Source organism: Lonchura striata, chromosome 31 (assembly GCF_050655825.1).
Source record: "Lonchura striata isolate lonStrDom1 chromosome 31, ASM5065582v1, whole genome shotgun sequence".
In the NCBI taxonomy this organism is placed as follows: domain Eukaryota; kingdom Metazoa; phylum Chordata; class Aves; order Passeriformes; family Estrildidae; genus Lonchura; species Lonchura striata.
The window spans coordinates 9,055,748-9,079,112 of record NC_140733.1 but is presented as its reverse complement, the minus strand read 5'-3'; the positions used below and the strand labels follow the sequence as shown (position 1 = coordinate 9,079,112).

Here is a 23,365-nt window from a genome sequence, read left to right as displayed (position 1 = left end):
GGGGACCCCGGCGGGGCGGGGGCCATAGAGCGCTCTGGAGGCCCAGAGAGCGCCGTCATGGCGGGCAAAGCGCGCCCCCTGCCGGGCGGGAGGACCGCGCCCCGCGCCGCCGGAACGGGGCGGGGCCAGCGAACGTCACGTGAGATCACCCGACCCCGCCCCTCTCCTTGGCTCCGCCCCCGCCCCGTCAGCGCCCGCGGAGCCGCCAATGGCAGCGGGAGGCTCGGCCGTGACGTCAGACGGCCACGCCTCCTCATGCGAGGAGGGAGGGGGCGTGGCCTCGGGAATGCGTGACATTTGATTGAGCCAATAGCGAGGCGAGGGCGGAGGCGGCCGGGCCAATGAGAAGCCAGGCCTGGGGGAAGGGGGTGTGGCCCCGCTGACAGGGGGCGTGCCCGCTGGCGGGCGGCCAATGGGGGGAGAGGGGGCGGGGCCAGCGGGGCCGCCGGGACGCGGGGCGCAGCGGCGGTCGCGGAGCGGTGAGTGGGCACCACGTGACCTCCGGTATCGCCCGACTATCGCGACATGGCCCCCGCCATGCAGGGCAGCCCCGGGGGAACGGAGGGGCCGGGCCGCCTGCCCGCCGCGGGGGCTGCGACCCCCGCGAGCCCCGGAGCTGGGGAGCCCCCGTGGGACCCCGCACAGGATCGCCTATGGGTCCCCGTGGGTCCCGGGACCCCCCTGTGGGACCCCCCCATAGGGCCTGGGACCCCCTATAGGTCCCCGTGGGTCCCGGGACCCCCCTGTGGGACCCCCCCATAGGATCGCCTATGGGTCCCCGTGGGTCCCGGGACCCCCCACTGGACCCCCTGTGGGACCCCCCATAGGATCGCCTATGGGTCCCTATGGGGCCCGTGACCCCCTATAAGATCCCCTATAGTGCCCGAGACCCCCCTGTGGGATCCCCCATAGGATCCCCTATGGGGCCCGTGACCCCCTGTGGGGCCCGGGACCCCCCTTTGGGATCCCCTATACGGCCCTACACCCCCCGTGACCCCCCCATAGGCTCCGAGCCCTCCCCGTGCAGCCCCAGTGCTCCCAGTGCTCCCAGTTCGGCCCCCGGTGCCCCCCCGGGCCGGACTTTGCCCCCCCAGCCCCGGTTAATGATTTACCGGGGGAGGGGGAATTGGGGGCGGGGGCTGCGGGAGGGGGCGGGGGGAGCCCCGGGGAGGGGTGGGGGGGTCGGGGGGGTCGGGACCGGCGAGGGGCTCGGGAGGGAGGGAGGGGACAGCGGAGAGGGCAGCGGGGACAGGACACGGCCAGGGGACAGCGCGGGACGGTACCGGGGCTGGGGGGGGGTCCCGGGGGAATTGGGGGGTGCGAGAGGGGGTCCTGTGCAAATGGGGGTGTGGAAATGTTGGGGGGGGGTTGTGCAAAGTTTGGGGGGTTGTGCAAAGTTTGGGGGGTTGTGCAAGGGGGGGACAAGCCCGGGCAGGACCCTGAGTGTGCAAAAGGGGGCGGGGGGGGGAGGGAATTGTGTAAAAAGCCTCGTGCAAAGGGGGGAAGGAGATCGGGGGGGATTTTGGGGGGGATTTTTGGGGGAGACCCCCGTGCGAGGGGAGATCAAAGCGGGGGGGGAGGGGTCAAAGGTCAGTGGGGCAGAGGGGAGTGGGGGAGGGGAGGGGGGGAGCCCCAGGGGCTTTTTTTAATCGGAGGGGTCAAAGGTCAGTGGGGCAGAGGGCAGCGGGGGGAGGGGAGGGGGATTCACCTGGGGGGGGTGGGGGTCGCACTGACCCCCCCTTTTCCCTCATTTTGCCCCCCAGATGTTCCAGCTGTGCCGCCCCCGCGGGGGCCGCGCCCTCCTGGGGCTGCGGCTGCTCCGGGGCCCCCCCGGGCCCGCCCGGCCCCTCAGCTACCGGCCCCTGCGCAAGGTCCTGGTGGCCAACCGGGGTGAGCCGCGGCGGGGACCCCCCGGGAATCCCGGGACACCCCCGGGACCCACCTGGGAACCCCCCCGGGAATCCCGGGACCACCCGGGACACCCCTGGGACCCACCTGGGAACCACCCCGGGAATCCCGGGACACCCCCGGGACCCACCTGGGAACCACCCCGGGAATCCCGGGACACTCCCGGGACCCACCTGGGACCCCCCCGGGAATCCCGGGACACTCCCGGGACCCACCTGGGAACCCCCCCGGGACCCCCCCGGGAATCCCGGGACACCCCCAGGACCACTCGGGATACCCCCAGGACACCCCCCCGGGACAGCCCCCGGGACCCCCCAGGAACCCTCGGAACCCACCCAGGACCCATCCAGGAACCCCCGGGACACCCCCTGGGAACCCACGGGAAACCCCCCTGGGACACCCCCCTGGGAACCACCTGGGACCCCCCCGGGACCCCCAAACCGCCTGAGCCCCCCTGAGCCCCCCCCGTGTCCTCTGCATCCCCCAATGTCCCTTTAACCCCCCCTGAGCCTGGGTGGCCCCAGGTGAGGTCACAAGCAGTGTCCCCAATATCCCCAAGGTGTCCCCAATGTCCCCAGAGTGTCCCCAGGGTGTCCCCAATGTCCCCAGAGTGTCCCCAGGGTGCCTGTCCCCGAGGTGAAGTCACTGTCCACGTGTCCTGGGCATGCACACGGAGCTGGGGATCCGCACGGTGGCCGTGTCCCTGTCCCGTGTGCCGTGTCCCCAGGGTGTCCCCAATGTCCCCAGTGTCCCCACGTCCCAAGGTGAAGTCACCATCCACGTGTCCTGGGCATGCACACGGATCTGCATGGTGGCCGTGTCCCTGTCCCGTGTCCCGTGTCCCCAGGGTGTCCCCATGTCCCCAACGTCCCCGTGTCCCCGTGGCCCAGGTGAGATCGCCATCCGCGTGTTCCGGGCCTGCACGGAGCTGGGCATCCGCACGGTGGCCGTGTACTCGGAGCAGGACACGGGCCAGATGCACCGGCAGAAGGCGGACGAGGCGTACCTGGTGGGCCGGGGGCTGCCCCCCGTGCAGGCCTACCTGCACATCCCCGACATCATCCGCGTGGCGCAGGTGCGGCGGGGACACGGCTGGGACAGCTGGGGACACGGCTGGGACACGGCGGGGACACGGCTGGGACAGCGGGGACACACCTGGGACAGCTGGGGACACAGCTGGGACACGGCGGGGACACGGCTGGGACAGCAGGGACACACCTGGGACAGCTGGGGACATGGCTGGGACACGGCTGGGAGAGTGGGGACACGCCTGGGATAGCTGGGGACACGGCTGGGACACGGCGGGGACACACCTGGGACAGCTGGGGACACGGCGGGGACACGGCTGGGAGAGTGGGGACACGCCTGGGACAGCTGGGGACACGGCTGGGACACGGCGGGGACAGCGGGGACACACCTGGGACATGGCTGGGAGAGTGGGGACACACCTGGGACAGCTGGGGACATGGCTGGGACACGGCTGGGAGAGTGGGGACATGGCTGGGACACGGCTGGGACAGCTGGAATAGCTGGGGACAGCCTCAGACACATCTGGGACACACCTGGGACACAGCTGGAATAGCTGGAACACACCTGGGGTAGGTGGGGACATGGCTGGGGACAGTGGGGACAGCCTCAGACACACCTGAGACACACTTGGGGACACCTGGGGATATGGGGACACACCTGGGACGCACCTGGGGACAGCAGGGACACACCTGGGACACAGCTGGAATAGCTGGGGACAGCTTCAGACACATCTGGGACACACCGGGGAACAGCTGGGGACACCTGGGGGTATGGGGGACACACCTGGGACACCCCTGGGACACACCTGGGGACATTGGGACACCCCTGGGCACCCCTGGGGGTATGGGGGACACACCTGGGACACCCCTGGGCACCCCTGGGGACAGCAGGGAGGGGACATCGGGCACGGTGCCGCACCCGGGGACATCGGGGCTGCGCCCTGGCCCCGTAGGGGGGCGCTCTCATGGCCCCCTGTGCCCCTTCCTGGGGGGATCTGGGGAATTTGGGGTGGCCCCGTGACCCCCTCAATGCCCCAGGGGTGCCCTGGCTGCCCCGAGGGTGCCCTGGGGGTGCTCTTGTTGACCCTGGGTGCCCTGGGGATGCCCTGGGTGCCCCCTGGGAGCCCTGGGGGTGCCTTGGGGATGCCCTGGTTGCCCCGGGGGGTACCGTGGTTACCCCAAGGGTGCCTTGGTTGCCCCCAAGGGTGTCCTGGTTGCCCCGGGGGTGCCCCGGGGGTGCCCTTGTTGCCCCTGGGTGCCCTGAGGATGCCCTGGGGATGCTCTGGGTGCCCCCTGGGTGCCCCATTTGCCCCTGACCCACTCGCCCAGGAGAACGAGGTGGACGCCATCCACCCCGGCTACGGGTTCCTGTCGGAGCGGGCGGATTTCGCCCAGGCCTGCCTGGACGCCGGCGTTCGCTTCGTGGGGCCGCGGCCCGAGGTCGTGCGGCAGATGGGAGACAAAGTGGAGGCCCGGGCCATCGCCATCGCCGCGGGTGGGGGTCCCGGGGGGGGGCAGAGGGGGTGGGGGGGTTATCGGGGGGATCTGGGGGGATTTGAGCGGGGGGTTGGGGGGTTTAAAAGGGGATTTGGAGGGGTTTGAGGGGGATTTGGGGGGGATTTGGGGGGGTAATGGGGAGTTTGGGGGGGTTATTGGGGATTTGAGGGGAGTTTAGGGGGCTTATGGGGAGTTCAGGGGGGATTTGGGGGGATAATGGGGAGTTTGATGGGGATTTGGGGGGGCTTACGGGGGGATTTGGGGGGATTTGAGAGGGGGGTTGGGGGGTTATGGGGAGTTTGGGGAGGTTATGGGGGGGGTTAAAGGAGGATTTGGGGGGTTATGGGCAGCTGGAGGGGATTTGAGGGGGATTTGGGGGTTTCAAAGGGGATTTGGGGGGGTTATGGGGAGTTTGGGTGGGTTAAAGGGGGATTTTTTGGGGTTTCAGGGGTTTTTTTGGGGGTTTCAGGGTGGTCTTTTGGGATCTGGAGGATTTTGGGGTTTCAGGGGGGATTTTGAGGGGATTTTGGGGGGATCTGGGGTTTTGGGGGATCTGAGGGGGTTTGGGGGTTTTTTGGGGGGTTTCAGGAAGTTTTTGGGGGGATCTGGGATGATTTTGGGGGGATCCGGGATTTTGGGGGGTCTGGGATTTTGGGGGGATCCGGGATTTTGGGGGATCCGGGTCTCCAACCCTGCCCGCAGGGGTGCCGGTGGTGCCGGGGACGCCGTCGCCGGTGTCGGCGCTGGCCGAGGCTCGGGACTTCGCCTCCCGCGTCGGCTTCCCCGTCATCCTCAAGGCCGCGCACGGCGGCGGCGGCCGCGGCATGAGGGTGGTGCGAGCGCCCCAGGTACCGAGCCCGGGCAGCAGGACCCCAACCCACCCCCCCCGAAATCCCCAAAACCCCAAATCCACCCGAACCCACCCCTCCCGAATCCCCCGGAACCCGAATCCCTCAGAACCCAAATCCCTCAGAACCCAAATCCCCTGGAATTCCTGTGCCCAGGAACCCAAATCCACCAGAACCCAAATCCCTCAGAACCCAAATCCCTCAGAACCCCAAATCCACCAGAACCCAAATCTCCCAGAACCCCAAATCCCTCAGAACCCAAATCCCCCACAAATTCCCCCACCAGAGATCCAAAATCCCCCAGAACCCAAATCCCCTGGAATTCCTGTGCCCAGGAACCCGAATCCACCAGAACCCAAATCTCCCAGAACCCCAAATCCCCCAGAACCCAAACCCCCTGGAATTCCAGTGCCCAGAACCCAAATGTCCCGGAGCCCAAATCCCCCAGGATTTGGGGGAAATCCAGAGGAGAACAAATCCCTCAAGATCCCAAATCCCCCAGGAATGCCAAATCCTCAGAGGCCCAAATTGCTGGGAAATGAAATTCCCCAGCAACATCAAATCCCAAAACCCCAAATCCCCGCGCCCCAAATCCCAGGACCCCAAAATTCCAGGAGCTGTCATGTCCCCAGACCCCCAAACCCGCAGCCATCCCAACCCTCAGGAACCCCAAATCCTGGATCTGGGGGGACCCCAAAACTGGAGTGGGGGGAGCCTGGATTTGGGGGGACCCCGGTGTTTGAGGTACCCCAGGTTTTGGGGTACCAGATTTGGGGTAATGTGATGGGCTAGGGGCGAATCCCAGATCTGGGAAGAGCCCGGAATTTTGGGGACCCTGGATTTGGGTTCAGGGCTATCCTGGGATTTGGGATTCCTGGATTTAGGATTGCCAAGATTTGGGGTTCCTGCGTTTGGGGGGAACTCCAGCCAGGGATGTCCTGGGTTTTGGGTTTGCTGGGTTTTGGGGTCCCTGAAATTTGGGGATCCCTGGAATTTGGGGTCACAGAAATTTAGGCTTGCTGAATTTTTGGGTCCCTGGAATTTGGCAATCCCTGGAATTTGGGGTCTCTGGGTTTTGGGGTCGCTGAAATTTGGGGTCCCTGGAATTTGGGGGTCTCTGGAATTTGGGGAGCCACTTTCGGGGGTCCCGCAGGAGCTGGAGGAGAACTTCTCCCGCGCCACCTCGGAGGCTTTGGCCGCCTTTGGCAACGGGGACCTGTTCGTGGAGAAATTCATCGAGCGCCCGCGGCACATCGAGGTCCAGATCCTGGGTACGGCGCCTCGGGGCCCCCAAACTCCAGGGACCCCAATTTTGGGGGTCCCCGAGACTCTGAGAGGCCCTCGGGGGCTTCGGGGAGGTCTCGGGGGGCGTTGAGGGCACCCGGACAACCGTGGTCCTTTCAAGGGTCCATCTTTGGGGTTCCCAGTTCCCTTTCTGGGGTTCCCAGCTCCGTTTTTGGGTTCCCAGCTCCATTTTTGGGGTTCCCAGCTCCATTTTTGGGGTCTGTTATTCCATTTTTGGGGTTCCTGGTCCCCAGGTGATGCCCACGGGAACGTGGTCCACCTCTACGAGCGCGACTGCTCGGTGCAGGTCCATTTTTGGGTCTGTTATTCCATTTTTGGGGTTCCCATCTCCATTTTTGGGGTTCCCAGCTCCATTTTTGGGGTTCCCAGTTCCATTTCTGGGGTTCCCAGCTCCATTTCTGGGGTTCCCAGTTCCATTTTTGGGGTTCCCAGCTCCATTTCTGGGGTTCCCAGTTCCATTTCTGGGGTTCCTGGTCCCCAGGTGACGCCCACGGGAACGTGGTCCACCTCTACGAGCGCGACTGCTCGGTGCAGCGCCGGCACCAGAAGGTCGTGGAGATCGCCCCGGCCGCGCGGCTGCCGCCCGAGCTCCGCGCCCGCCTGGCCGACGACGCCGTGCGCCTGGCCCGGCAGGTGACACCCGGGGACAGCGGGGGGACAGTGGGGACACCCTGGGGACACTGCAGGGACACCATGGGACACCCCAGGGATGCACCAGGGACGGCGGGGAAACCGTGGGGACACCCTTGGGGACAGCAGGGACACCCTGGGAGAATGGGGTGGGATCCTGGGAGGACATTGGGGCACCCAGGTGGACATTGGGGGGCTCAGGTGGACATTGGGGCACCCAGGTGGACATTGGGGGGCTCAGGTGGACATTGGGGGGTTCAGGAGGACACTGGAGGATCTGGAGAACATCGAGTGAGCGGCAGAACAAGGGCAGCACCCCAGGAGGACATCGGGGGGTTTCAGGAGGACATTGGGGACCCCAGGGGGACATCAGGGGGGTTCAGGTGGACACTGGGGGGCTCAGGAGGACATTGGGGGACCCCGGCCGGGGCAGGGGGCGCCCGGACCCCCTGACAGGCCCGGGGGTCCCAGGTGGGCTACGAGAGCGCCGGCACCGTGGAGTTCCTGGTGGACCAGAGCGGGGAGTATTACTTCATCGAGGTCAACTCGCGGCTGCAGGTGGAGCACACGGTCACCGAGGAGATCACCGAGTGAGCCGGGCCCCAAAAACGGCAGGGGGGATCCCAGAAATAGTGGGGGGATCCCAAAACCAACAGGGGACCCCAAAACCAGCAGGGGCACCCAAAATGAGTGGGGGGGACCCTAAAAATGGTGGAGGAACCGGTGTGTCCCCATGTCCCCGTGTTCCCCGTGCCCCCTGACGCTGTGTCCCCCATTGTCCCACCATTGTCCCCATGTCCCTGCTGTCCCCCCATGTCCCTGTCCCCTGACACCGTGTCCCCCCGTGTCCCCCCATTGTCCCCTGACCCCGTGACCCTGCTGTTCCCCGTGTCCCCCATTGTCCCCACATGTCCCCACGTGTCCCCTGACCCCTGTCCCGTGTCCCCAGCGTGGACCTGGTGCACGCGCAGCTGCAGGTGGCCACAGGCTGCTCCTGTCCCTATGTCCCCGTGTCCCCCCGTGTCCCCTGTCCCATGTCCCCTGACCCGTGTCCCGTGTCCCCTGACCCGTGTCCCCCCGTGTCCCCTGTGTCCCCCCATGTCCCCATGTCCCCGTGTCCCCCCGTGTCCCCTGACCCGTGTCCCGTGTCCCCAGCGTGGACCTGGTGCATGCACAGCTGCAGGTGGCCGCGGGCCGCTCGCTGCCCGAGCTGGGGCTGCAGCAGGAGCGGATCCGCATCAACGGCTGCGCCATCCAGTGCCGCGTCACCACCGAGGACCCCGCGCGCGGCTTCCAGCCCGACACCGGCCGCATCGAGGTGACACGGACACGGGACACGGGACACGGGACACGGGACACGGGACACGGGACACGGGACACAGGGACATGGGGGACACGGGACACGGGACACGGGACACGGGACACAGGGACATGGCGATACGGGAGACAGGGACATGGGGCATGGGGACACGGGACATGGGGACATGGGACACGGGAGACACAGGACATGGGGACACCAGGACACCGAGGACACAGGGACAGCCCCGGGACCACCGGGATGGGGACAGCACCAGGACAGGGACAGCCCCGGGATGGGGACAGCCCCAGGACCCCCGGGACCACCAGGACACCGGGACACCAGGACAGGAACGGCCCCGGGACCCCCACCGGTGGAATCCCCTTGGGACTTCCCGTGCTGTGTCTGTAGCTTTGGAGGGATCTGTGGATTGTTCTTTGGATTTTGGGGTGTTCCCGTTGGATCTTGGGGTGCTCCCGTTGGATTTGGGGTGCTCCGCCTGGATTTGGGGTGTTCCCATGCTCTGGGGGTGCTCCCACTGGATCTTGGACTGCTCCCGCAGGATTTGGGGGTGCTCCCCCTGGATTTGGGGGTGCTCCCGTTGGATTTGGGGTGCTCCTGCTGGATCTCAGGCTGCTCCCCCTGGATTTTGGGGTCTTTCCATGCTCTGGGGGTGTTCCCCCTGGATCTCAGGGTGCCCACATTGGATCTCGAGGTGCCCCGCTGATCTCGGGGTGCCCCGCTGGATCTCAGGGTGCCCCGCTGATCTCGGGGTACCCCCGCTGGATCTCAGGGTGCCCCGCTGATCTCGGGGTACCCCCGCTGGATCTCGGGGTGCCCCGCTGATGTCGGGGTGCCCCGCTGATGTCGGGGTGCCCCGCTGGATCTCGAGGTGCCCCGCTGATCTCGGGGTGCCCCCGCTGATGTCGGGGTGCCCCCGCTGATGTCGGGGTGCCCGCCCGCAGGTGTTCCGCTCCGGGGAGGGGATGGGCATCCGCCTGGACGGCGCCTCGGCGTTCCAGGGCGCGCTCATCTCGCCGCACTACGACTCGCTGCTGGTCAAGGTGGTGGCGCACGGCCCCGACCAGCCGGCGGCCGCCGCCAAGATGAGCCGGGCGCTGGCCGAGTTCCGCATCCGCGGGGTCAAGGTGGCCGGGGGTCCCGGGGGGCTCCGGGGGGCTCTGGGGGCGGTCCCGGGGGGCTCTGGGGGGACCCCGAGGGGCTTTGGGGGGACCCCGAGGGGCTTTGGAGGGTCCAGGGGGGCTTTGGGGGGGTCCTCAAGGGGCTCCAGGGGGGTTTGAGGGGACCCCGAGGGGCCCGGGGCAGGGAAATGCTGCGGGAAGGGATTTGGGGCGCCCCGGGGTGACATTAGGGGGTGGAGGAGGTTTTGGGGGGGGGTCTCGGGGGGCTGATGTGGGGTTTGGGGATCCCTGGGGTGACATTAGGGGGTGGGGGAGGTTTTGGGGTGGGGTCTTGGGGAGCCCCCATCCCTCCCGGGGGTCTCGGGGTGCCCCTGACCCCGGAGGTCTTGGGGTGCCCCCATCTCTCTCAGGGCTCTCGGGGCACCCCCCAGCCCTCTCAGGGGTCTCGGGGTGCCCCCACCCCTCTCAGGGGTCTCGGGGTGCCCCCAGCCCTCTCTGGCTGTCTTGGGGTGCCCCCAGCCCCCTCGGGGGTCTCAGGGAGGCCCCATCTCTCCCAGGGGTCCCGGGGTGCCCCCACCCCTCTCAGGGGTCTTGGGGTGCCCCCAGCCCCCTCGGGGGTCTCAGGGAGGCCCCATCTCTCCCAGGGGTCCCGGGGTGCCCCCACCCCTCTCAGGGGTCCCGGGGCGCCCCCATCTCTCCCAGGGGTCTCGGGGTGCCCCCAGCCCTCTCAGGGGTCCCGGGGCGCCCCCATCTCTCCCAGGGGTCTCGGGGTGCCCCCAGCCCTCTGTGGGGGTCTCGGGGCGCCCCTGACCGCCGTGTCCCCGCAGACCAACATCCCGTTCCTGCAGAACGTGCTGGCTCACCCGCAGTTCCTGGCGGGCGAGGCCGACACGCAGTTCATCGACGAGAACCCCGAGCTCTTCCACCTGCGGCCCAGCCAGAACCGCGCCCAGAAGCTGCTGCACTACCTGGGTGCGCCGGGGGGCACCTGGGGGGCACCCGGGGGGCACCCGGGGGGTTTGGGGGGGGTCTGTGCGCACGCCTGGGCCCCCAAGGGGCGGAGGGACCCGGCCCTGGTACCTGCAGGTGTGCCCAGGGGTGTCCAAGGGTCCTCAGGTGTGCCCAGGTGTGTGGTTTGTCCCCCCAGGTGTGCCCAGGTGTGGGGTTTGTCCCCCCAGGTGTCCCCAGGTGTGGGGTTTATCCCCCCCAGGTGTGGGGTTTGTCCCCCCAGGTGTGGGGTTTGTCCTCCCAGGTGGGGGTTTGTCCCCCCAGGTGTGCCCAGGTGGGGGTTTGTCCCCCCAGGTGTGATGAGCCCCCGAACCCCCTCTCCTGTGGCTCTCAGGGGAGCCTGGCCGAGGCCGGGCAGGCTCTGGGGGGCTCGGGGGGGATTTTGGGGGGTCCCTGGGGCTGCCACCCCCTGTCACACCCGTCCCCCCCCAGGCCACGTGATGGTGAACGGGCCCAGCACCCCCCTGCCCGTGAAGGCCAAGGCGGCGCTGGTGGAGCCGACCCCGCCCCCGGTGCCCATGGGTGAGTGGGGGCACGGCCCGGGGGTCCCCGGGGGTCCCCTGGGTGTCCCCAGGGTGTCCCCAGGGTGTCCCAGGCTATCCCAGGGTGTCCCCAGGGTATCCCAGGGTGTCCCAGGGTGTCCCCAAGGGGTCCCCAGGGTGTCCCCAGGGTGTCCCAGGCTATCCCAGGGTGTCCCCAGGGTATCCCAGGGTGTCCCAGGGTGTCCCCAAGGGGTCCCCAGGGTGTCCCCAGGGTGTCCCAGGGTGTCCCTGGGTGTCCCCAGGGTGTCCCCAAGGGGTCCCCAGGGTGTCCCCAGGGTGTCCCAGGGTGTCCCTGGGTGTCCCCAGGGTGTCCCCAAGGGGTCCCCAGGGTGTCCCCAGGGTGTCCCAGGGTGTCCCTGGGTGTCCCCAGGGTGTCCCCAAGGGGTCCCCAGGGTGTTCCTGGGTGTCCCCAGGGTGCCCCCTGCCCCACACTGACCCTGTCCCCTTTGGTGACCCCTCACTGCCCCCTCGCTGACCCCCAACCCCTGCCCCACACAGCCCCCTGCCCCCTCTGTGCCCCCTCTGTGCCACTCCTGCCCCCTCTGTGCCCCACACTGACCCCTCACCCCCACATTGACCCCTCACCCCCACACTGACCCCTCACCCCCCACACTGACCCCTCACCCCCTCACTGACCCCTCACCCCCCACACTGACCCCTCACCCCCTCACTGACCCCTCACCCCCACACTGACCCCTCACCCCCCACACTGACCCCTCACCCCCACACTGACCCCTCACCCCCTCACTGACCCCTCACCCCCACACTGACCCCTCACCCCCCACACTGACCCCTCACCCCCACCCTGACCCCTCCGTGCCCCACACTGACCCCTCACCCCCCACACTGACCCCTCACCCCCACACTGACCCCTCACCCCCTCACTGACCCCTCACCCCCTCACTGACCCCTCACCTCCCTCACTGACCCCTCACCCCCACACTGACCCCTCACCCCCACACTGACCCCTCACCCCCCTCACTGACCCCTCACCCCCCACACTGACCCCTCTGTGCCCCACACTGACCCCTCACCCCCCTCACTGACCCCTCCGTGCCCCACACTGACCCCTCTGTGCCCCACACTGACCCCTCACCCCCTCACTGACCCCTCACCCCCCACACTGACCCCTCACCCCCCACACTGACCCCTCACCCCCACACTGACCCCTCACCCCCCACACTGACCCCTCACCCCCACACTGACCCCTCACCCCCACACTGACCCCTCCCTGCCCCACACTGACCCCTCCCTGCCCCACACTGACCCCTCACCCCCACACTGACCCCTCACCCCGACACTGACCCCTCACCCCACACTGACCCCTCCCTGCCCCACACTGACCCCTCACCCCCTCACTGACCCCTCACCCCCACACTGACCCCTCACCCCCACACTGACCCCTCACCCCCACACTGACCCCTCACCCCCCACACTGACCCCTCACCCCCTCACTGACCCCTCACCCCCACACTGACCCCCCCTCACCCCTCACCCCTCACGCCCTGTCCCGGTGCCGCAGGCGCGCCGCCGCCGGGGCTGCGGGCCGTGCTGCAGCGCGAGGGCCCCGCGGGCTTCGCGCGGGCGCTGCGGCGGCACCGGGGGCTGCTGCTGACCGACACCACCTTCCGCGACGCCCACCAGTCCCTGCTGGCCACGCGCGTCCGCACCCGCGACCTCGCCCGCGTCGCGCCCTTCGCGGCCCACGCGCTCAGCCCCCTGTGCAGCATGGAGACCTGGGGCGGTGAGGGAGGGCAGGGGAGGGGAGGGCAATTGAGGGGAGGGGAGGGGATTAATGGGGTGTGCTAGGGAGGGGTTTTGGAGGGTGGGACAGGGAGGGGAGGGGCTTAACGGGGTGGGGAAGTGAGGGGAGGGGCTTAGTTGGGATGTAGCAGGTGTGGGAGGGGCTTGAGGGGGTGTGGCAGGCAGGGGAGGGGCTTAAAGGGGCGTGGCGGCGAGGGGAGGGGCTTTGGAGGGTGGGGCAGGGAGGGGAGGGGTGTAACGGCGTCAAATTAAGGGGAGGGGCTTAACGGGGTGTGGCCGACATGGGAGGGGCTTGGTGGGGAGGGGCTTGACAGGGTGTGGCCAAGGGGTGAGGGCAGGGCTTGACTGAAGGGGCGTGGCTGTCATGTGATGGGCGTGGCTGTCATGCGATGGGCGTGGCTGTCATGTGATAGGCGTGTCTGTCATGTGATGGGTGTGGCTGTCATGTGATAGGCGTGTCTGTCATGTGATGGGTGTGGCTGTCATGTGATGGGCGTGTCTCATGTGATGGGCGTGGCTGTCATGTGATGGGCGTGACTGTCATGTGATGGGCGTGGCTGTCATGTGATGGGTGTGGCTGTCATGTGATGGGCGTGTCTCATGTGATGGGCGTGGCTGTCATGTGATGGGCGTGACTGTCATGTGATGGGCGTGGCTGTCATGTGATAGGCGTGTCTGTCATGTGATAGGCGTGTCTCATGCGATGGGCGTGGCTGTCATGTGATGGGTGTGGCTGTCATGTGATGGGCGTGGCTGTCATGTGATGGGTGTGGTCACCCGCGATGGGCGTGGCTTTGTGGGGGCGTGGCTCGTGTGGGTGTGGTTTTATGAGGGGCGTGGCTCAGAAGGGGCGTGGCTAGCGGGGGCGTGTCTCGTGTGGGCGTGGCTCTAGAGGGGCGTGGCTTCTGTGGGCATGGCTCCTGTGGGCGTGTCTCGCGTGGGCGTGGCACAGAAGAGGCGTGTCTTGCGTGGGCGTGGCTCTAGAGGGGCGTGGCTCAGAAGGGGCGTGTCTCGCGTGGGCGTGGCTCCTGTGGGCGTGTCTCGCGTGGGCGTGGCTCCTGCGGGCGTGTCAGCGAGCCGGGCGCGCCCGCAGGCGCCACCTTCGACGTGGCCATGCGCTTCCTGCACGAGTGCCCCTGGGAGCGGCTGCGGGAGCTGCGGCGCCTCGTGCCCAACATCCCCTTCCAGATGCTGCTGCGCGGCGCCAACGCCGTGGGCTACACCAACTACCCCGACAACGTCGTGCAGCGGTGCGGGCGCGGGGGCACCGGACACCGGGGACACCGGGGGGACATGGGGACACCGGGGGGACATGGGGGGACACCAGGGACACCATGGGGACACCAGGGGGACATGGGGACACTGGGGGGACATGGGGGGGACACCGGGGGGACATGGGGGGACACCAGGGACACCATGGGGACACCAGGGGGACACGGGGGGGACACTGTGGGGATGCGACAGGGAATTGGGGACACCACGGGGACACCCAGGGACATGGGGGGACACCATGGGGACACTGCAGGGAACTGGGGACACTGTGGAGACACCAGGGGACACGGGGACACCGCAGGGGGACCTGGGGACGTGGGGACCCTGTGGGGACACCGCAGGGACATGGGGACCTGGGGGACACCAGAGGGACATCGCGGGGACATCACAGGGACACTGCAGGGACACGGGGACGTGGGGACACCATGGGGACACTACAGGGAATTGGGGACGCCGCAGGAACACCGGGGGACATGGAGAGGCAGGGAGGGACATGGGGGCGTTGGGGACATGGGGGACAGGGGGACAGGGGACACGGAAAGGGGACCCTGGGGACATGGAAAGGGGATCCTGGGGACACAAAGGGCACCCTGGGGACATGATGGGACAGGGGACTGCGGGACACTGGGGACACAAAGGGGACCCTGAGGACACAAAGGGCACCCTGGGGACACACAAAGGGGACCCCGGGGACACAAAGGGGACCCTGGGGACACAAAGGGCACCCTGGGGACACACAAAGGGGACCCCGGGGACCCACCGCCCGAGCACCCGAACGTCCCCGCGGGCCGTGGCCGTGACGGCCGCCTGCACGCGCAGGTTCTGCGAGGTGGCCGTGGCCAACGGCATGGACATCTTCCGCGTCTTCGACGCCCTCAACTACGTGCCCAACCTGCTGCTGGGCGTGGAGGCGGCGGGCAGCGCCGGCGCCGTGGTGGAGGCCGCGCTCTCCTACACCGGCGACGTGGCCGACCCCACGCGCACCAAGTACAGCCTGGACTACTACCTGGGGCTGGCCCGCGAGCTGGTGGCAGCGGGGACACACGTGCTCTGCATCAAGGTCTGGGGGGGTTTGGGGGGTCCTGGGGGGATTTCACGGGAGTTTGGGGGTCCTGGGGTGGGTTTGGGTAGGGTTTGAGAAAGGGAGTTTGGGGGCAATGGGATGGGGTTGGCCTGGAGCTGGTGGCAGCAGGGACACGCGTGCTCTGCATCAAGGTCTGGGGGAGTTTGGGGGAGTTTGGGGGGAGTTTGTGGGTCCTGGGGGGGTTTGGGGGAGTTTGGGGGGTCCTGGGGGAGTTTGGGAGTCCTGGGGTGATTTGGGGGGAGTTTGGGGGTCCTGGGGGGGTTTGGGGTTCCTGGGGGGTTTTGGGAGGTCCTGAGAGGGTCTGAGGGGTCTTGGGGGTGTTTTGGGGTCCTGGGCGGATTTGGTGGTCCTGGGGGAGTTTAGGGAGTCCTGGTGGAATTTAGGGGGGGTTTGGGGGTCCCCCGTGCCCCCCGTGACCCCCGTGCCCTCCCCAGGACATGGCGGGGCTGCTGACGCCCGCGGCCGCCCGGCTGCTGGTGGGGGCCCTGCGGGAGCAGCACCCCGAGGTGCCCCTGCACGTGCACACCCACGACACGGCCGGCGCCGGCGTGGCCTCCATGCTGGCGGCCGCCCAGGCCGGCGCCGACGTGGTGGACGTGGCCGTGGACGCCATGTCCGGCATGACCTCCCAGCCCAGCATGGGCGCCGTGGTGGCCTGCACCCGCGGGACCCCGCTGGACACAGGTGGGGACGGGGGCTTGGAGGGACACCAGGGCTTGGGGTGACACCAGGGCTTGGGGGGACACCGGGGGTTGGGGTGACACCGGGGCTTGGGGTGACACCAGGGGTTGGGGTGACACCGGGGGTTGGGGTGACACCAGAGGTTGGGGGGACACCAGGGGTTGGGGGGACACCGGGGGTTTGGAGGCACAGCAAGAGTTTGAGATGTCCCCAAGGGTTTGAGATGTCACCAAGGCTTGAAAGGGACAATGAGGGTTCAAGGTGCCACCAAGAGGTTGAGAAGTCCCCAGGGGCTGAAGGGGACAGTGAGGGTTGGAGGGACACCAAGGGTTTGAGGGACACCAAGGGTTTGAGATGTCACCAAGGATTGAAGGGACAACGAGGGCTGGAGGGACACCAAGAACTGGAGGAGATGCCAGGAGCTGGGGGGACAATGAGGGCTTGAGATGTCACCGAGAGCTGGAGGGAAGACGGGGCTGGGAGGGGCCTCCAAGGCTCTGAAGGGACCACCGAGCTTTGGGGGACAGCAGGGGATGGAGGGGACATCGAGACCTGGCGGGACAACAAGAATTTGAGTGGCCACCAAAGGTCTGGAGGTGTCACCAAGGCTTTGAGGAGCCACAATGGTCGTGGAGGCGCCACCGGAGCCAGAACTTCATTCCCAATCCGTGGTGCCTCCACACCCGTGGTGTCCCCGCGTGTCCCCGCGTGTCCCCACGTGTCCCCGCGTGTCCCCACGTGTCCCCCGTCCCCAGGCATCGACCTGGAGCGCGTCTTCGAGTACAGCGAGTACTGGGAGGCGGCGCGGGGCCTCTACGCCGCCTTCGACTGCACGGCCACCATGAAGTCCGGCAACGCCGACGTCTACGAGAACGAGATCCCGGGCGGGCAGTACACCAACCTGCACTTCCAGGCCCACGCCATGGGGCTGGGACACAAGTTCAAGGAGGTCAAGAAGGCCTACACCGAGGCCAACAAGATGCTCGGGGACCTCATCAAGGTGGGGTGGCCCTGGGGGCTCCGGGGGGTCTCCACAGGAGGGTGGCCCTGGGTGGGTGGTGGCCATGGGTGGGTGATGGCCCTGGGTGGGTGATGGCCATGGGTGGGTGATGGCCCTGGGTGGGTGGTGGCCATGGGTGGGTGATGGCCGTGGGTGGGTGGTGGCCATGGGTGGGTGATGGCCATGGGTGGGGGGTGGCCATGGGTGGGTGATGGCCATGGGGTGGTGTGGCCATGGGTGGGTGATGGCCATGGGTGGGTGGTGGCCATGGGTGGGTGATGGCCGTGGGTGGGTGGTGGCCGTGGGTGGGTGATGGCCGTGGGTGGGTGGTGGCTGTGGGGTGGTGTGGCCATGGGGTGGGTGGTCTCCAAGAGAAGGTCTCCCTGGGGCAGGTGCTGTCCGTGGCGTGGAGGATCTCTGTGGGGTGGGTGGTCTCCATGGGTGGGTGTCCCACCCGGGGTGGTCATGTGGTGACCCCCGGGGTGAGCCAGGAGGGTCCCCCCAAGCTGACCCATGAGATGACCCATGAGATGATGACCACTAAAATGAAATGACCCCTGAGATGACCCCAAGAGGTTCCCCCCACACTGACCCATGAGATGACCGACGAGGTGACCCCTGAGATGAAATGACCCCTAAGATGAGATGAGATGACCCTGAGAGTTCACCCATGAGGTTCTCTCCACACTGACCCTTGAGCTGACCCCTGAGATGAACCCGAGATGAGGTGACCTCTGAGGTGACCCCTGAGATGAGATGAGATGAGATGACCCTGAGAATTCACCCATGAGGTTCTCTCCACACTGACCCTTGAGATGACCCCTGAGATGGGATGGGATGACCCCTGAGATGACCCCCGAGATGACGTGACCCCTGAGGTGACCCCTGAGATGAGATGAGATGACCCGTGAGATGACCCTGAGAGTTCACCCATGAGGTTCTCCCCACATTGACCCATGAGCTGACCCATGAGGTCACCCATGAGGTGTCCCCAAGAGGTTGCCCCCACACTGACCCCTGAGATGACCCCTGGGATGAGGTGAGGTGACCCCCGAGATGACCTGTGAGATGACCCATGAGATGAGATGACCCCTGAGATGAGGTGACCCCCGAGATGACCCCTGAGATGACCCCTGAGATAAGATGACCCCCGAGGTGACCCCTCAGACTTCACCCAAGAGGTTCCCCTCACTGACCCAAGAGCTGATCCTTGAGTTGACCACAAGGTGACCCCAAGTTGCGCCATGAGTTGAGCGTGGGGTGACCCCTGGGTGACCCCTGGGTGACCCCTGGGTGACCCCGGTGCCCGCAGGTGACGCCCACCTCCAAGGTGGTGGGGGACCTGGCGCAGTTCCTGGTGCAGAACGCGCTGTCGCGCGCCGAGGCCGAGGCGCGGGCGGACGAGCTCTCCTTCCCCCGCAGCGTGGTGGAGTTCCTGCAGGGCCACATCGGGGAGCCCCCGGGCGGCTTCCCCGAGCCCCTGCGCTCCCGCGTGCGTGGGGGACGGACGGGGGGACTGGGGGGACTGGGGGGACTGGGAGGGACTGGGAGGGGAATGGGGGGACTGGGAGAGGAATGGGGGGACTGGGAGGGAACTGGGAGGGACTGAGACAGACTGGGATGGAACTGGGAGAGGGAATGGGGGGACTGGGACAGACTGGGATGGGACTGGAAGGGGAATGGGGGGACTGGGAGGGAACTGGGAGGGACTGGGGGGGACTGGGATGGGACTGGGAGGGACTGGGATGGGACTGGGGGGACTGGGAGGGACTGGGAGGGAAATTGAGGGACTGGGAGGGAACTGGGAGGGGATTGGGAGGGACTGGGAGGGACTGGGGGGACTGGGAGGGGAATGGGGGGGAATGGGGGGGACTGGGAGAGGGAATGGGGGGACTGGGAGGGACTGGGACAGGGATGGGACTGGGATGGGACTGGGGGGACTGGGAGGGGAATGGGGAGGGACTGGGGGGGACTGTCCCATTTCCATGGTGTCCCTGCCCCATTCCCGAGCCCCCCGCCCCATTTCACGCCCCCGCCCCACCCCGAGCCCCCCGCCCCATTTCACACCCCCGCCCCATCCCGAGCCCCCCGCCCCATTTCACACCCCCGCCCCACCCCGAGCCCCCCGCCCCATTTCACACCCCCACCCCATCCCGAGCGCCCCGCCCCACTCCAATCCCCCCACCCCATCCCGAGCCCCCCGCCCCATTTCACGCCCCCGCCCCGCAGGTGCTGAAGGATCTCCCGCGGGTCGAGGGGCGCCCGGGGGCGTCGCTGCCCCCCCTGGACTTCGAGGCGCTGGGCCGGGAGCTGGGGGCGCGGCACGGGGCGCCCCCCAGCCCCGAGGAGCTGCTCTCGGCCGCGCTCTACCCCAAGGTGTACGAGGAGTTCCACGCCTTCCGCAGCACCTTCGGGCCCGTGGCCTGCCTGGGCACCCGCCTCTTCCTCGAGGGGCCCGCCATCGCCGAGGAGTTCGAGGTGCTGGGGACTGGGGGGACTGGGGGGGGATTTGGGGGCACTGGGATGGACTGGGGGGGACTGGGAGGGGATTTGGGGGTGCTGGGAGGGACTGGGGGGGACTGGGGGGACTGGGGGGGGATTTGAGGACACTGGGAGGGGATTTGGGGGGACTGGAGGGACTGGGAGGGGAGTGGGGGGTACTGGGAGGGGATTTGGGAGCACTGGGATGGACTGGGGGGGACTGGGAGGGGATTTGGGGGCACTGGGAGGGGATTTGGGGGTGCTGGGAGGGACTGGGGGGGACTGGGGAGAGACTGGGAGGGACTGGGATGGGATTTGGGGGCGCCGGGAGGGGAGTGGGACCTGTGCACGCCTGGAGCTCCTTGCCCAGCCCTGAGCAAGCGTGGTGAGACCCTGCACATGCCTTACACAGCAGTTACACACAGTTACACACCAGTTACACACGGTTACACGCAGTTACACACAGTTACACACCAGTTACACACAGTTACACGCAGTCACACACAGTTACACACAGTTACACACCAGTTACATGCAGTCACACACAGTTACACACAGTTACACACAGTTACACGCAGTCACACACAGTCACACACAGTTACACACAGTTACACAGCAGTTACACCCAGTTTACACCGAGTTTACTCGCAGGTGGAGCTGGAGCGGGGCAAGACGCTGCACATCCCTTACACACACAGCAGTTACACACAGTTACACACAGTTACACGCAGTCACACACAGTTACACACAGTCACACAGAGTCACACACAGTTACACACAGTTACACACAGTCACACACAGTTACACACAGTTACACGCAGTTACACAGCAGTTACTCATGGTTTACTCGCAGGTGGAGCTGGAGCGGGGCAAGACGCTGCACATCAAGGCGCTGGCGCTCGGGGACCTGAACGCGGCCGGGCAGCGCGAGGTTTTCTTTGAGCTCAACGGGCAGCTCAGATCCATCCTGGTCCGGGACACGCAGGCGCTCAAGGTGCGGCCGGGCCGGGGCTCGGGGCAGTTGGGGGAGTTTGGGGCAGTTTGGGGGGAGTTTGGGGCAGTTTGGGGGGATTTTGGGGCAGTTTGGGGGGAGTTTGGGGCAGTTTGGGGGGATTTTGGGACAGTCTGGGGGGATTTTGGGACAGTTTGGGGGAGTTTGGGGCAGTTTGGGGGGATTTTGGGACAGTTTGGGGGGATTTTGGGACAGTTTGGGGGGATTTCGGGGTAGTTTGGGGGAGTTTGGGACAGTTTGGGGGGATTTTGGGACAGTTTGGGGGGATTTGAGGAGATTCAGGGGGGTTTGGGGAGGTTTGGTTGACTTGGGGGGGAATTTGGGGGGATTTCAGGGCAATTTTGGGGCGATTTCGGGGAATTTTGGGGCGATTTCGGGGCAGTTTGGGGGGATTTCGGAGGAGTTTGGGAGGATTTGGGAGGGTCTAGAGGGGGTTTGAGAGGAATTTAGGGGCTGTGGGGGGATCTGGGGCACACAGAGGTGACTTTGGGGCACACGGAGGTGACTTCGGGTGACACAGGAGTGGCTTTGGGGACACGGGGATGACTTTGGGTGACACAGGGGTGACTTTGGGTGACACAGGAGTGACTTTGGGGACACGGGGGTGACTTTGGGGCACACAAAGGTGATTTTGGGGCACACAGGGGTGACTTTGGGTGACACAGAGGTGACTTTGGGTGACACAGGGGTGACTTTGGGGCACACAAAGGTGACTTTGGGGCACACAGGGGTGACTTTGGGTGACACAGAGGTGACTTTGGGTGACACAGGGGTGACTTTGGGTGACACGTGGGTGACTTTGGGGCACACAAAGGTGATTTTGGGCACACGGGGATGACTTTGGGTGACACGGGTGGCTTTGGGTGACACAGGAGTGACTTTGGGGCACACAGGGATGACTTTGGGGCACACAGGGGTGACTTTGGGTGACACAGGGGTGACTTTGGGTGACACAGAGGTGACTTTGGGGCACACAGGGATGACTTTGGGGCACACAGGGGTGGCTTTGGGTGACACAGGGGTGACTTTGGGGCACACAGAGGTGACTTTGGGTGACACAGAGGTGACTTTGGGGCACACAGGGGTGACTTCGGGGCACACAAGGGTGACTTTGGGGCACACAGAGGTGACTTTGGGGCACACAGGGATGACTTTGGGTGACACAGGAGTGGCTTTGGGGCACACAGGGGTGACTTTGGGGACACGGGGATGACTTTGGGTGACACGGGTGACTTTGGGTGACACAGGGATGACTTTGGGGCACACAGGGATGACTTTGGGGCACACAGGGATGACTTTGGGGCACACTGGTGACTTTGGGGCACACAGGGATGACTTTGGGGCACACAGGGATGACTTTGGGGCACACTGGTGACTTTGGGGCGCCCGGGGTGGCCCGAGGTGACCCCCGAAAGTCCCAGCTGACCCCTGCCCCCTCCCATCCCCCCCCCCAGGAGATGCACGTGCACCCCAAGGCCGAGAAGGGCGCCAAGGGCCAGGTGGGCGCCCCGATGCCCGGGGAGGTGGTCGAGGTCCGGGTGCAGGAGGGGGCGGCGGTGGCCAAGGGCGACGCGCTGTGCGTGCTCAGCGCCATGAAGATGGAGACCGTGGTGACGGCGCCCGTGGCGGGCAAGGTCACCAAGATCCACGTGCGCCCCGGGCTCAGCCTCGAGGGCGACGACCTCATCGCCGTCATCGAGTAGATGTTGGGGGGGTTCCCCCCCAAAAAATCCCCCCAAGGAACCCCGAAACCCCCCCGGAAACAACCTCGCGGAAATGGGGCGTGGCCCCTTTAAGAGCCCCCCCGGTGGGTGGCGCCCCCTGGTGGGGGCTGGGCGGTACAACAAGGCCTTAATGGGGGGGGCGTGTCTTAATTAGGGGGGGCCACGTCTTAATTAAGAGGTGCCCCGTGAAGGGGGGGTCCCGCTCCGGGGGGACGCCTCATTTTTGGGGAGGGGGGAGCCCCAATTTGGGGGGGGCTCATTAAGTGGGGGTGGCTCCTTTTTTAGGTTGGTACGATCCATTTTGGGGGGGGGGAGACACACCCAATAATTGGGGTGCCCCCCCCCCATTTTTTGGGCATTTCACACAATTTTGGGGGCTGAAACTTCTTTGGTGGGGGGGTTGAAGCAGAGTTTGGGGGGGTCACCCCATTTTTAGGGGCTTCATTTCCTGCGGACCCCCCCCCCCGATTTTGTCCCCCCACAGATTTTGAGCCGGCCAATCCCCCCCCCATTTTTGGGGGTCCCCTCGCACTCTGGGGGGAGCCCCCTGCCCTCCCCCCATCCCTGCCAAGCTGCCTTAGGGGGATCTGGAAAATTTGGGGGGGGGGAGGGGAGGGGTAGGTGTGGCCGCCCCTCCCCCATCCCCCCACCCCCCCCCCCCGCTTTTGCCAAACGCCCCCGGGGGTGGGGGAGGGGAGGGGGCGGAGCCTGTGACCAAAGGAGGGGCTTGAACTGGACTGGGGGGGAGGGGCCGCCCCTCCCCCCTCCCCGCGGGGACTCGAACTGGAGAGGGAGGGGCCGCCCCTCCCCCACGCGCCCCCTCCCCCACCCCCCATTTTGGGGGGTCCCGGGCAATAAAAACTGGACTAACGGCGCCGGTGGTGTGGGGGAGGGGCTGCCGGGACCCCCGGGCGACCCCCGAGGGGAGGGGGCGTGGCCTGAGTACGAGTGGGCGTGGTCTGAGCACGAGTGGGCGTGGTCAGCGAGCTCAGAGGGGCTTTAATTCCCAAATGGGGGGAGTGGGCGTGGCTTCGACCTCAAAGCCCCGCCCACCTCGCCCCAAAAGGGGCGTGTCCCAACCCGGTGGGCGTGGTCTTCGTTCCCTGGTGGGTGTGGCCTAAGCGATTCTTCCCGCACCCAAG

The 23,365-nt window shown here is 66.8% G+C and overlaps 1 protein-coding gene across 1 annotated transcript; it reads left to right on the top strand.

Annotated features, from left to right (window-relative positions):
• Positions 1–429: 429 nt before the first annotated feature.
• On the top strand, positions 430–23,097 carry LOC146764903 (pyruvate carboxylase, mitochondrial-like). The gene is made up of 21 exons (XM_085563963.1): positions 430–479; positions 1,764–1,890; positions 2,799–2,983; positions 4,266–4,431; positions 5,136–5,281; positions 6,435–6,552; positions 7,068–7,219; positions 7,688–7,806; positions 8,372–8,534; positions 9,479–9,661; positions 10,483–10,627; positions 11,096–11,185; positions 12,728–12,949; positions 14,063–14,219; positions 15,061–15,301; positions 15,760–16,009; positions 16,762–17,006; positions 18,319–18,498; positions 19,236–19,484; positions 20,341–20,481; positions 21,954–23,097. The coding sequence occupies exons 2-21, from the start codon at positions 1,764–1,766 to the stop codon at positions 22,200–22,202; spliced, it is 3,528 nt and encodes a 1,175-aa protein (XP_085420089.1). The 5' UTR covers positions 430–479; the 3' UTR covers positions 22,203–23,097.
• The last annotated feature ends 268 nt before the right edge of the window (positions 23,098–23,365 follow it).